General features: G+C 54.1%; 1 protein-coding gene across 1 annotated transcript; it reads right to left on the bottom strand.

Moving 5' to 3' along the window:
• Positions 1–2009: 2009 nt before the first annotated feature.
• Positions 2010–13458, bottom strand: LOC119107307 (uncharacterized). Its single transcript, XM_037230731.1, has 3 exons — positions 13311–13458; positions 2445–4404; positions 2010–2070 (listed from the first exon to the last, which is right to left on the bottom strand). Exons 1-3 carry the CDS (start codon positions 13384–13386, stop codon positions 2010–2012), a joined length of 2097 nt encoding a protein of 698 aa, XP_037086626.1. The 5' UTR covers positions 13387–13458.
• Between the last annotated feature and the right edge of the window lie 1196 nt (positions 13459–14654).

Here is a 14654-nt window from a genome sequence, read left to right as displayed (position 1 = left end):
ATCCTGTTCGCCTTGAAACGAGTTTTGCTGTCGTCGAGACAGAACTTGGACTTTGGAATTAAGAATAGGAAGAGATTGGAGCCAGCAAAAAAGTCGTTTTGGATGAAGAGTTTACAACATTAAGACGTAGGCTGCTGGTTAACACCGCGCGCTTCCACTTGGTAACAGTTTCCTCTTTACGCCGTCATAATTCCGCGTAGTTTTGGCCATGCTACAGGTGCGGTAGGAGCCGCGCATCATCCGAAAACAATTATTCATGACACACGGAGTCACATGGAGGAAAATACAGGTGGCGTCAGGAAGTGCGACACGGGTGCGTTGGGGAACACCGAGTCCAAACGTGGAAGTGAACCGTCTGGTTCAGTCCAGGGAAATGTGTGGAACGCTGCAGCAGCGCAGGCCTGTGTGCATCATTTCAAGTAGTTATTGCCCCCATTGCATGGTTGAAAACATCCGTATTTCCCCGCCACGCATCGGTGTGTTTTTATTTTTGCTCGATATGGAAAGAAAACACGCAGTGGTTGGTGCTATGCCTTGCAATGTAAACATGACCTAGCACACTTCTCCCTCCCGTGGCGAAGTAAGGGATGGCCCTCGTCGGCAGTAGCGTCAACGGTAGGTTAGCTATCTACCGCACAGAGTGAACGGGCTTACCCGAGAAGAAAATACATTATCAGAGGTCAATGGAGCAATTGGCGATTTTGGGTCTTTCATTTCTGCGCCATTTTAGGTCGCAGCACTACGACCGAAGACCAAGCTCAAAGTGACAATGTTTAAAATGTTTGGGCCGGAGAGCAAGCTTTGAGTGTCAACGTTTGAAATGTTCCAGAACGAAAAATTATGAGGCCCGTTCTTTTATAATGCTTTCCACGTCGTAACAACTCGCGACATCGTTCTCAAACGGCGTGAGAAACGCTAATCACTATGATGCATGAATTCAGCTGGAACGTTCCGTTCACGACATTGCAAAACAAGTCACCAAGATCCGACCTGTCATTTTGCGATGATGGGAATAGCTGTCCAGCCCACAGATGTGACCATTAAAACCAATAGACGTACCGAATGGCAAACTCAAATGCACTCCCATTCGTTTCAACTACCACTCAACGGGATCGGTAAGGCTGATGTAGTGATTGGAAATTGTATTACCAACGACATGGGAACACGTCACAAGCAACACATGTCCGACCAAAGCACGATGTTTTCAATAATGTTAAATTGTTGTCGCCGCATGTCGTGCTGAGCACGTGTGCGCTAGCCATGCAGCCACATCTTACGAGTGTTGAATACAAACGTGCCCTATCCAACACTGTTAGCCGGTACGTTGATCGGCGTTCTCTCCGCCCGGCTTGCCCGAACATGCCAGCGGCACACCCGCCGTCTTCCTTGCCAGCGGCAACGCTCCGCCGCGCGCGCGCGCCTGTCAGGCCATCAGCAGCATTTATTATCCAAAGTCAGGAACATCACCTCCCCACGGCCGGGCGGTGACGCGGCATCATCCCTGTCACGGCTCAGTATGGTGCTCCCCGTGATAGCTGTGCTCCGCCCCGTGCCCAGTCATGTCCCGCGTGAACCTCGTCCCGCCCCGCCCTGTGTCAATCCCATTAGAAGTCAATGTAAAGTCTTGGCCGGCAGAAAGCTCGCCGCGTCGTGTCAAATTGAGAAGCTCAGAAACCAGATTCGTAGCCAGACGGTGGCATTGGGTGCTCGTGCAACCTCTGGGATGTGGGGTGCATCCCTAGCCTTTCGTGCAACCGTTGTACTTGCAACCGTTGCAACCGGAATCGGGTTTTACGAATATAATCTTTTCTTGGGCTGTCTACAGCAAATTGTGCACGGGTAAAATGTTCTTGTCAAAAAAGTTTAAGGAAGGGCACTGCTCACACCAAACGTCCGCTTTTTGTTGAGACGCTGAGACACCCCGTGGTAGTTTGTTGCGGCTACGGGCCTGTCAGAAACACACACCGAGCGTCAGAAGCCCGTCCCGTACGCCTCCGCCGAATAGCAAGTCAGTCCTGTCTTCCAGAACTGCGCTGCACCGTAAAAGGCAGCCGGTTGCCAAATCCGCCGCTGCCCGGGCGTCGGCGCCAGCTCACGGCCGGCCGCAGTAGGTGCAGCCGGGACCGAAGGCGATCGCGCGCGCGCCCGACCGGCACGGCTGGTCCAGCCGGCGCCGCTCCGAGGCGCAGTTGGCGTCAGCCAGGCGCTCCGACTCGAAGCAGCGCGCTGCGCCGCTCGGCGCCAGCGCGCAGAGCTTGCCGGCCGCGCAGGCCAGTCGCTCGCACTGTGCCGATATGTCGTCGCAGCGACGCAGCGCGCCGGTGACGATGCAAGCGCGGACGGGGGCGGCGGCAACCGACGCCGGGGGCGGCGGCGGCACGTCCGCGCCCCGACAAAAGGTGCAGCCGGCGCCGAACGCCAACACCTCGGTGTCGGCCGGGCACGGCCGCGCCATGCGCTCGCGTGCCGAGCCGCAGTTGCGCACGGTCAGCTGGCTGGCGGCGAAGCAGCCCGGCTGCTCGTCGACGTCGAGCGCGCACGTGCGGTCGGCCGGGCAGCCGCGCCGTCGGCACAGCTCGGTGATGTCCAGGCAGCCGCGGCGCATCTCACCCGCGCCGGTGATGCGACTCACGCAGGCTAGAGGGCGCTCGCCCAGCGGCGGCGGCGGCTGCGACGCCGTCGGCGCGGCGAACGGGTTGCCGCCGACGCAGTAGGTGCAGCCCATGCCGAAGGCCCGGATTCCCGCGTCGGCCGGGCATGGTTGCGAGAGGCGTAGCGACTCGGACCCGCAGTTTTGGAACTCTGTGGCCGACGGCGGCAGGCACCGCAGCGTGCCGTCCAGCCCCAGCGCGCAGACGGAGCCGGCCCGGCAGCCCCGCTCGAGGCACTCGGACGAGATGTCGCGGCACTCGGTGACCGTCGGCGTCGCCAGGCACGCCCGTCCAGACCGCTCGCCGGTGGGTGGCAGAGGAGTGGGAGTGGGGAGACCCGGCTCGGGCGGGGGCGGGCCCGCTGGCTCGAACGGGTTGGCGCCCCTGCAGAAGGTGCAGCCCATGCCGAAGCCTCGCACTCCAGCATCCGCCGGACACGGTTGCAAAAGCCTTAGCGACTCCGGTCCGCAGTTCTCAAACTCCTTCACCGACGCCGGGAAACACTGGATCTGCTCATCCAGGTCGAGTCCACACACGCTGCCTTGCGGACAGGCTTTCTGACTGCATTGTTCCGAAATGTCAATGCACCTTTCCCTCCGCTGCCAGTCGCGGTCGTAAACCACCACACAAGCGGTGCCTGCCTGCAGTGGGCTAGATCCAGACGTATTCAATTCACCGGTCAGCTGCCTCCCGTTAGGTCGGCCACTGGGCGGAGAGGGGGCTACGGGACCGGGAAAAAACGGGTTGCCGCCCACACAGAATGTGCAACCCATGCCAAAGGCCTTAATCCCGGCGTCCGCGGGGCAGGGCTGGGAGAGTCGGAATGATTCTGACCGGCAGTTCTCAAACTCTTTCACAGACTCTGGAAAACATCCGACCTGTTCGTCCAAGTCGAGCCCACAAACGGTGCCTCGCGGACATTTCCTTTCTTCGCATCGGGTGGAAATGTCAACGCATGCCTTCTTGAACTCGCCGTTACGGATGTGACGCACCACGCACGCCCTGTTGGCAGCTCCAAATGTGGGGGGACTGGGGGGCCGCGGCCCGGTCCCTGGCCCTTCCGCTGCCTGTCTCACGAGAGGCGGGACGGAGGGAGGTTGCGGACCTGACGAGAACGGGTTGCCTCCTACACAGTAATTACAGCCCATTCCGAAGCCCTTGATCCCCGCGTCCGCGGGGCACGGCTGTGACAGTCGGAAGACCTCCGAGCCGCAGTTCTCAAAGTCTTTCACAGACCGTGGGAAGCACTGAATCCGCTCGTCCAGGTCGAGGCCGCACACCGTGTCCGACGGGCAACCCTTCCGGCTGCACCGGGCCGCAATATCGACGCACTCGTTCTTGAACTCGCCGTTGCCCACGTGCCGGACCACGCACGCCCGTCGTGACAGGAGCGGCGGACTCGGCGGCTGCGGCGAGACCTTCAGCAGGTCTGGCGGGGCGGGCTGGACGCCGCCGGGGGGAGCCGGGCCCGGCGAGAACGGGTTGCCGCCGCGGCAGAAGGTACAGCCCTGTCCGAAGCCCATGATCCCGGAGTCGGCCGGGCAGGGCTGGGTCAGCCGCAGGCGTTCCGGTCCGCAGTTCTTGAAGTCGCGCGCGCTGGCCGGCAGGCAGACGAGAGCGCCGCTCAGGGCTACCGCGCAGACGCGGCTGGTGCCGCAGTTCAGCGCCGAGCAGGCGGCGGAGATATCCCGGCAGGCGCGCTCCGCGCCGCTCACCACGCAAGCCCGCTCTGGACTCTGGGCTCCGACCACACCTGGAAACAAGGAAGACTGATGACTGCTCAGCGGCGGGCTCTGGACTGTGACCAGGCCTGAAAACAATGAAGACTGATCCCAACTCAGCGGCGGGCTCTGGGCTCCGATCAGACCTGGAAACAAGGGAGACCGGTCACTACTCAGCGGCGGGCTCTGGACTGTGACCAGGCCTGAAAATAACGAAGACTGGTCCGAACTCAGCGGCGGGCCCTGGGCTCCGATCAGACCTGGAAACAAGGGAGACTGGTCACTAATCAGTGGCGGGCTCTGGGCTCTGACCACACCTGGAAACAAGGGAGCCACTTAGGTCTGTTGTGGGGTTCATTGTTGGAACAAACCAGCGGCTCGTCACTGACCATCGCTCTGGTCCGATATCGGTCCTGGCGGCCAGTGGGAGTTAGCCAGTAGTCATCGCACGAGCTCACGGCCTGTCCGAGTATGCCTGTCGTCCGAGCAGACCGGAAAACACCAGTGAGATCGCGGCCACCACACCACACAGTGTCAACAAGCAGTACGTCTTCCAGTCGCGTCGTGATTGGGATTGTGGTCACCCGCGAGCTCGGGTGGGAGTTTGTTCTCTGACCGCCTGTGATACCGTCAGCTTGACAATGGAACGTTACGCTACTTGCTAAGGCTGGCAGTGTCGCAACCTTCCTTGTATACATATGGGCTTGCATCGTATTGTGGACGAACAGAAGCTTTCACAACACATTCAAGGTTACCAAAGTCCGCCTTTTATCCGTTCAAGGTTAACAATGACGCGTTTCAGCCATTTACGAGTTCACTGGGCGCAAAATCTGACGCGGTTTCCCCGTCGCCGCGCTGAAATTTCGCGCAACGGAGCGGCTCAAGCGTTCAGTCTCCACGTCGGTTTTCTCTATCTCACCCACACAGCCCGTAGCAAGCAGTCTCCCAGAGGCACAACCGTCACGTGACGGCCCCGGGCATAGTTTGTTTGGAATCCGCTAGAGGTGGGCTGTGCTCCCGAGCGGCCCGCTTATCCTCCCTCCCGCACACACACCCGTCTCGTAAGGGGATTAGCGCAGTCAGTCCCACAGCTTACCCACGCGGAAAAACGGCGGCGCCCGCGTGAAGCGTCAGCAGCTCGACACGCGCTCCGCGGCGAGACCGACAACAGCCCGCATCCGCGGCGCCGGGCCGGAGAGGGAGAGAGGGGAGGGGGGGGGGTCGAGAGCTCAGCTCCACACCGCCGCCCGACCGGAAAGGAGAGCCCGCGTGGATGCCAGGCGTCGACGGTAGAAGGAACCCACACTGCTGAATGAAAAGGACCAGGTCCGGCTTGCACGTGACGATAGTGAGTTGCTAAGAGCGCATGCTTTGGTCGGCTGTTGCCATTTCAGGACGCGGCTTCAGAACCGTTGCCGTGAATTGTTCAGCGAAAGATTCGAGGCCGTTGGCTTGCTCCGGTACATTTTTTCTCATAAATTTGATTCTAACCCCTGGAGTGGATGGATTTCTGGGATGAGCGCTCACACTAAGCAGTGCTTGTGTGAGCCCTAGCCCCCACCATCGGATCGCGCAATTCCAAGCAACGGCAGAATTTATTGGCGAAAGGTTAACGTGCCGCAATGCTCGGCATGGTCCGTCCTGCCCTCTGACGTCAACTGACCCTTCCCGCAACCGCTGCCACCGGCCGCAGGCCATACCTGTTAAGGGCAAGCGTCCTAAAGCGACGCAAACCCACCCTGCCGTGGGTGGGCGGATCGGAAGGTGGGCGCTCTAACCGGCTGAGCCCCCGGGACGGACTCGGTGCTACTCTGCAGTTCTGCCGGAAAGCGCTGCAAGTTTGAACAGGTCGCACGTCGGTAAAACCACAGCACCGGTAACCACAGTCGGTAAAACCACAGCCTGCAAACATTTCCTGTTCCACAGGTTTCCGTATACATCACTGGATTCTGTTCACGATTGGGGGATGGTGCAGGGTGTGGTCACAGCGCAGACCGCGATGTCACGATTGGGGGATGGTGCAGGGTGTGGTCACAGCGCAGACCGCGATGTCACGATTTGGGGGATGGTGCAGGGTGTGGTCACAGCGCAGACCGCGATGTCACGATTGGGGGATGGTGCCAGGGTTGTGGTCACAGCGCAGACCGCGATGTCACGATTTGGGGGATGGTGCAGGGTGTGGTCACAGCGCAGACCGCGATGTCACGATTGGGGGATGGTGCAGGGTGTGGTCACAGCGCAGACCGCGATGTCACGATTTGGGGATGGTGCAGGGTGTGGTCACAGCGCAGACCGCGATGTCACGATTTGGGGATGGTGCAGGGTGTGGTCACAGCGCAGACCGCGATGTCACGATTTGGGGATGGTGCAGGGTGTGGTCACAGCGCAGACCGCGATGTCACGATTTGGGGATGGTGCAGGGTGTGGTCACAGCGCAGACCGCGATGCCAGCTCATCTTGTGCGAAATGGTGGCGCCCGTTACCTGTGGTAATCAGGGCGTGCCTTGGCGCGCTCAATCTAGGGTCGGCCTGTTCAAGCCACTCAATCATTGTCAACGTGTCAGGAGCGAATGGCATCTTAATGACATAGAAGTGAGGAGGATAATTCCATCAGGCAAATAACAACATGGTTTTCGATAGCATTATGATTTGTCCGTATCGAAACGCTTAAAGGGTGCATGCCACCTTTTTGTGTTTCTTTCTTACTGTTGCATCTGACGTGTCCGATTTGATTGATAATACCGGGTTTCTTGCAATCCGTCTGCATTGCTCAGAATGTCAAATTAGAGTAGCCGCTCATTCCGGAGGAACCTCACTGGACTCACTGCTCACCACTGTGAAAGCGATGCATTTAAATTGCTTTCTTTTTCCAACGTGCTTATTCTATAATGTTTGTAACACACTAATTTGTCAAAACGATTGTGTAAGAATGCGACAAAAGCAGGAAACACTTTTCAGGGGACAAGTCATGCAAACATGAGGCTATTAACCTGAGAACTCAACGAAACGTTATGGTGTGTCTATGATTTGTCTTCTATGACGTTTAGCACAATTGCTATTTTCGAAGCGCACATTGGTCTTGGGTAAGGAAGCATCGCATGCTCTGTAGTTACGCAAGTGGTTCAAACTTCGACCAATGCGCTTCTCGGTGACTGGCCCCTGGCACCCGCTGTGTCAATCACAAGCGATCGGTTGTACTGACGGTATTCATACCAGTGGAGGTGTCACTTTTAAGCCTGTAGACCCGCATTTCACCGGTTTAAACAGTTGAGAGCAGTACCTCTGACCCGTAACAACTGACAACAGCCCTCAGCATATCCTGCCGTCGTCATGCAGTTATAACGACGGCCGTCGCAACTGCCGAATTTCGGAATTCGGAAAACACTCTGGGGCATGTCCGTTAAGTTAGTGATTTATTCATCGATTTTTCAGCGACGAGTTCCGATTTCTCTGAAAAAGGTCTCGAGGTGAATTATGGCACAAGAACATCGAAAATGACCTTTATTTTGCAGCATCATGTGACCTTCAAGGTCAAAAGCTGGGTCAATGGACGGGGAGTCCGATATCACTAGAAAAATACCAGCCAATTTGAAAACTGCAAGCATCAAAATATTCACAAGCGCAAGGGCTCGTGTCTGTCAAAAGTTCTGACACAATTCAAGGTCAAATTACTTACAAATGTCAGAAAATTTACCACAGAAATAACTTACATGCGTCACAAAGTCTTGAACTTAAAAGTGACCCTTCAAGGTCGAACGCGGGCTCAAGAGGACTGGAAACTCATCATCGCCCGAAAGTTATCGGCCGATTTTAATCTTGTTAACATCGGAATATTCACCACAGAAAGAGCCAGCGTCCGTCAAACTGGTATAGTCCTTTAAGCCCGCGTTTTACCCTGAAAGGTTACCTTGACAGGTCAGGCCTTGTTGATGGACACTAGTTCTTTCTGTGTTGAGTATTCTGATACTTGCAAGTTTAAAATCGGTCGGTAATTTTTTTGCGACATTGAGTTCTCCGTCTTTTGAGCACGCGTTTGACCTTGAAGAGTCACTTTGAGAGGTCAGGGCTTTTTGACGGACGCTAGTCCTTTCTGTAGTGAGTATTCTGGTCAGGGCAAGTTTAAAATCGGCCGGTAATTTTTGGGTGATATTGAGTTCCCCGTTCTTTGAGTCTGAGTTTGACCTTGAAGGGAGGCTTTGAGATGTGAGGACTTTAAGACGGACATCAGTTTTGTCTGTGGTGAATATTATGATGCTTGTAAGTTTAAAATCGGCCGGTAATTTTTGGGTGACATTTGAGCCTGAATTAACCTCGAAGGTTGACCTTGAGAGGTCAGGACGTTTTGACGAATGCTAATTTTTGCTATGGTGAATATTCTGATGTCTGCAAATTAAAAATCGGACCGTAATTTTTGGGTGATATTAAGTTTCCCGTTCTCCAAGTCTGTGTTTGACCTTGAAGGGTGATCTTGAGAGGTCAGTACATTTTGAAGACGCTAATTCTTTCTGTGCTGAATATTCTTATATTTGAAAGTTAAAAATCGGCCGTTGATTTCTGGGTGGTAATGAGTTCCCCGTTCTTTGATCATACCTTTGACTTTGAAGGGTCACCTTGAGAGGTTAGGACTTTTTGACGGGCGCTAGTTCTTTCTTATGTTAATATTCTAATGTTTGCAAGCTAAAATCGGCCGGTAGTTTTTGGGCGATAATGAGCTTTTCCTTTGAGCCCGCGTTTGACTTTAAAAGGTGACCTTGAAAGGTCAAGACTTTTCGACGGACACTAGCCTTTAATATTTTATAACAACAAGCCACTTTTTTATTTTATATAATTATTTTAATATAATATAATACTATTTTATAATAACAAGCCACTAGCTTGTTAATATTTTGATGTCTGCAGCTTTCAAATCGGCCGGTAATTTTTTGGTGATATCGAGTTCTCCATCCTTTTACCCAGCTTTTAGCCTTGAAGGTCACGTAATGTTGCAAATTAAAGGCCATTTTCGATGTTCTCGTGCCATAATTCACCTCAGAAACCTTTTCAGAGAAATTGGAGCTCGTCGCTGCATAAATGATATGTCTGGGGCTGCCAAGCGAAGAAGTGTATTGGTGTAACATAGCGTTGACAGCGTAATTTTGACTAAAAAATAACTGTAATTTATATCTTGATCAAATCTCGACAGTACTGCAATGGCGCTACCCAGTTTTTTTACACTAAATGACCTTGAAATTTTACCACGGTATATTTTTGAAAATTGCCCCAAAGCTGGGACACTTCCTTTAAATTCACTGAAGTTGTCTATTTCCAACATCACTGCGAAAAATCATCTTCTATACGCAGAGCTTGGTTTATTTGCTTCGAACTCCAGCTAGTTCTGGGTGAAAACAGCAGACAAAATGTAACCAACGCAATAAAGCAATGCCAGCGTTCTGCTTGCGTAGTAGGTGCTGGGGAAGCTCGTATGTGTTTCTCTGTTTGAGCTTGTTCTTATAGCGTGCTCATCTTTCGGAAAACTACTGTCAATTCACCCTCCCCCAGCCGGCGCGCGTTCACCACCGAGGCCGTGGTGCGGCTGGGCGCGCGCGCAGCGTTCGTCCCCGGCCCGGCGCTCCGGTTGTCCCAGATCGCGCTGCTCGCGGCAGTCAGCGGTGACGGCCTGCACGCTCGCCGTGCCCCTGATGAGTCTGCCGTCCAGGACACGGTGTGGGTTTCGCCAGTGTCACGATTGTCGACCGTGACCGGCGGTTTTCAGTAGACCGGGCTCACCGGAGAGGAGAAATTCGGTCGCAGCTGAGGCAACAGGGCGCGGAAACAGCGTCAACATCCTCCGGCAGGCACGGCGCAACGAGTACCTACGCACACTGTGACTATAGAGGTCACGTCAAGGGCAAGAGGTTCTCTGTCGGCGAGCGGGCAGGCAAGCGAGGGATGAGCGGCGCGCCAAGGGAACCCTCTCCTGTGAATCCTGTACACCCCCCAGCCAGGACGGGATTTGTTACACTCCCTCAATATCTGGTTGGAACGTCACCGGCTCACAGCAAGATTCTCCGGAGTCGCGTACTAGACGAGAGAGCCTACAGAATGTGTGAATGAATGTGAAATGTGAATGTGTGAATGTGAATGTGAAAATGAATGAACAGCATCTCCAAGCCAAACGAGGTCATACGGAACTCCTGAAGCCTGGCTTCCGTCCATACGGCCCTTTTATGGCTGCCGCTTGGTAGCAATCGCTACATTCACCGCCTGAGATAACCATACAACCCGACGGTGGTACAGAGGGGGGGGGGGGGGAGGGGGAGGGAGGGGAACAATGCGCGATGCTGGGCGCGCCATACACGTCGTCCGTTACAGGTGCACACACAGGGCTTTTGACAGAAAAAGGCTCCGACCTCGTGGTTGTCACCAGCAACATGCATCATTGGTGGCCCCGCCTGTGCCTCAGATGCCGCCTCTCATGCATCTATGCACTTTTCTGGATTCTCATCCTCTTGTGTTCTAACCCGCAGCGATGAACAAGTTCAAAGCGAGCGAATTTCGGGCGTCATTATTCGCGGTTCCCCCATCCACGGAGTTCCTGCATTTGCTAAGTGGTAAGGCTTGACCCATATGGTCGCGTTTCGTATGCGCTACGGATCACTGTACGCTCGGCAGCAAAGTAATAGTCTACTGTTCGGGACAGGTAGGACTAATATGGGTATTAATAATGAATGCTTGAAAGTCAATACCACATACATAATTCAATACAGTTTTCGGGTCTAAGCAGGTCCATCCATTACTTCCATGACGTTGAAGCTCTGATGACCTTTGTTCTTTGCGTGCCGTAAATAATGTTTTATATTGTACCATGCCATCTGTTGCACTATGAAAATATTTGCATCCCTGCATCGTATGACCGGTACAGCAGAGCGATTGATATGCTTAACGAATTTCGTGCATTCGTATTTTGCTCATTCGTTGATTTGTGGCTACTAGTAAAGACCACTCGCTTGGCCGGTGAGCGCCGGTGAAATGTTAGAGCGAAAAAAATGTCATGCTCATGCAATGCAGTGCCAAATTGCAAAGCTCTGACATGTTGTACACGCTATCCGCTCACAAGTACCTTGCCACCCCCATTGCTGTGTCCGAAACGGTGCCGCTCCCCACACAAATATGCACACGCGCCAGTGTGATTGACATTGTTGTCGTAAACAATGCATGATCATAACAGCCGTCAAACCTCTCTGACGGGGCATCGAGATATGCGGGCGACAAGTTGACAGGTTTCAATTGCCTTTAAAGTGAGTGTCCCGCCTTTGGGGAATATTTCATAAACATACTCTGATGACACCTCTGGATCATTTACGTCTGGCGCTAGCGCTTGGTAGTGCCGGCGTAACACCATCAAGCTATTACAATGAGATGAATTTAGCTATTTTCATGTCCAAATGACGCTTTCAACGCTTTTTAAAAGTACTATACTTCTTCCTTTCTTGTTGACCCCAGGGTGCGTCCTGAGCCCGCGAAAACTGCACTTGTCGCGGCGGCTGTCATCATGACGATGGCGGCATCTGCCGAGGGCCGGCACCAGCTATTACGAATTAGAGACACTTTTTGAGCTGTTTGAAGCGCAGATTACGAGCCCGCGGACTGAAATGAACAGTTCCACGCTTGAAGATATTGAATCAAGCACCAAAAATGATGAAAAGTTCACTTATAACTGTTAGTATACTTGCAAGTGAGAAAAACTGCTCTAGACAACACAATTTCCCTATTCAGTGAATATGCTCCTCAATACGTCATTGTCTGGTTGCGCCATCGCACCTCGCATAACATTGATTTGAGAGCCAATTGACGGCCGCTATGTCTGGAAATCGTGTTCGTGAACGCCATATATGGGCGACCGGACAAAGATACCGTGCATACTTATTTCTTTAACTTCATAACTATATCTTTTGGTCAAAGCTCACCGGGTGGTGAAGGCCCGCATCTAGTATCTTCTCCTCCACACTTGAGCGCGTTTTGAATGGGGCTGACACATGCAGTCAGTGATCCCAACGTCCGCTTGAGACTCGAGCTTTTCTGCTATCCTGAGTGCGTGTTTTTTTCATTCAATGTAGAAAACGTCGGCAGTACGGCCTCATTGTAAACGGCTATGCCCATGACATTAAGAAAGTTTATTAGATACCTTGGCTATGCTAAGCTAATCAATGAACAACGTAAGACGTGCAAGGAAAACCTCACTGACCTCGCTGTTTGCGAACTCAGATGTCATCGCAAACCCAGATTTTACAGATAATTTGAGACTTGTTCCTCAGTCTCAGTCCTCACTCCTCATGTGGTTCCCCGACCTTGTGTCCGAGCATTTGTCAAAGCGTCAGCAATACATAAAGACGTAAAGATGGAAATAAAATCCCACCCTGGCCCCGGTCACGCATTATCTAAACTGTTGCTACCACAACAGGTTCGCTTCAAACCGCCTTGATAAAAATATTACATCTTTAGTGTGGATCACCCAAGTCAGGGGGAACGTGTCATAAATGCAAGGAGCATGTCTCGGGGCCGACTTGCACGCTTCCGATTGCTGTACCGACGCCGCATGCACTTGCACATCTCAGCGCTCGTGCCTCCAGCGCTTCTGGCACCTCCAGATATAGGGTGGCGACAGTTACCAAACGGTTTACAAGACGCAGGAATTTCGCTATCGCTACCGTACATTGGTTTTCATACTGTTATGTATTTGTAAGACAAAAAGGCCACAAAACAACATTGTAAAATATGTTTGTGTCGTACCTTATTTGTATATTATGCATGTGCCTGCCGGTCTGCGGTAAGCCGGTCCACTGTAACACGGATAAAATTACACGTTCCCAGTTTGAATTCAGCATGAACGAGGCAGTACCACTGACAGAACTGATGCTTACCATGTGTCCTAGAAATGCGCCGCAGAGACGGCACTCACCTCCATAGGGTGCGGTCAGTGACAGCAGTAGCAGCAGCAGCAGCAGCAGGGGCGGGCTCCGGACGTGACGCGCCATCCTCACAGAGTGCCGGCCGCGGTACTACTCCGCCGGCTGGCCGACCTGCCGGCCCCCGCCCCCGCCCGCAGCCGGCCAGACCGGATGGCGGGGCAGCTGTCACCTCTGGGCTCGTCGCTGGACCGGCACGGCATGCGGGCCGGCGGGAGGCGCTCGACGGGGCGCCGGTCGAGGTTAGGCAACGCCGACATTGACATCGCTCCGCCGCCGTGGGCAGGCCATCTAGTCCAAGGTGACGGCGGAGAGGCGTCGCGGCAGATAAGCCGCCAAGCGCGAGAGTTCGCCGGTATGTCGGAGAACGTCGCGCTGCTGCATCCGCGACCTCGTGCGTTTTGTGTGCGGGTGTCGTCCGTCAAATCGAGCCGACCCGCGCTGCTGATGACGTTTTAGATTCGAAATGGTTTGGAGGCTGCTGTGGCACGGACTATATCCATGTTAACGTGGCTGTAAGTTGCAAAGTTCCTGAGCCAGGCGATGAACAAAACTGCGCCATGTAGTGACATGTAGCACACGGCTGAATGTGCATATACCGTGCACGTCGCTCCTTCCACGTTCGTCCAAATCAAGTCGATGTCGCCGATGTATGACGAAGAGGGCTCTTTCCAACGGACCCCTCCTGACGCCCAGACGTCGCACCGCGCCGCTACCAGCCCACTAGCCCGAACACTCTCGGCGGCCGGTGACGTCGGACCTGCGGCCACGTCTTTCACCTTGTGCAACAGTCGGTGCCGAGGTCAGCGCGGCGTGCGCGGCGGACGTTCACCGACGAACGTTCACTGCCGAGGTGGCGGCTTGACGCCGGCTTCCGCCATGCCGCGAGCGCAGGGCGCCGAATGTCCGATCACTTTGCTGGGATGTGTGGCTCACGTAAACGTGGTGAGGCCGGGCGCAAAACTCGCTGCCCTTGACATTCATGCCTCTTTTCTGATGCGGTGGCCAGCTAAGGAACGCCTTGCAGAGGCGCGGACTTTCCCTTCCTCCCTTCCTCCCGCTCTCTCCCTCTCTATTCCTCTCTCTCTCTCTCTCTCTCTCTCTCTCTCTCTCTCTCTCTCTCTCTCTCTCTCTCTCTCTCTCTTCTCTCTCTTCTCTCTCTCTCTCTCTCTTCTCTCTCTCTCTCTCTCTCTCCTCTCTCTCTCTCTCTCTCTCTCTCTCTCTCTCTCTCTCTCCTCTCTCTCTCTTCTCTCTCTCTTCTCTCTCTCTCTCTCTCTCTCTCTCTCTCTCTCTCTCTCTCTCTCTCTCTCTCTCTCTCTCTCTCCTCTCTCTCTCTC

The sequence above is a fragment of the Pollicipes pollicipes genome, unplaced genomic scaffold, assembly GCF_011947565.3.
Source record: "Pollicipes pollicipes isolate AB1234 unplaced genomic scaffold, Ppol_2.1 Scaffold_6686;HRSCAF=7923_pilon_pilon_pilon, whole genome shotgun sequence".
Lineage (NCBI taxonomy): Eukaryota > Metazoa > Arthropoda > Thecostraca > Pollicipedomorpha > Pollicipedidae > Pollicipes > Pollicipes pollicipes.
Note: the sequence above shows the minus strand (reverse complement) of the source record. Positions and strands in the feature narration are given on the sequence as shown.

What these genes read in the sequence shown, in the direction of transcription:
- LOC119107307 (XM_037230731.1), bottom strand. Translation starts at nt 13,386, where the DNA reads ATGGCGCGTCACGTCCGGAGCCCGCCCCTGCTGCTGCTGCTGCTGCTA. An exon ending in ACTGACCGCACCCTATGGAG is followed by an intron (nt 4,405 to 13,310) that starts GTGAGTGCCGTC and finishes CCTTGTTTCCAG; the next exon opens with GTGTGGTCGGAGCCCAGAGT. An exon ending in CGCGAGCGCATGGCGCGGCC is followed by an intron (nt 2,071 to 2,444) that starts GTGCCCGGCCGA and finishes ACGCCCGGGCAG; the next exon opens with CGGCGGATTTGGCAACCGGC.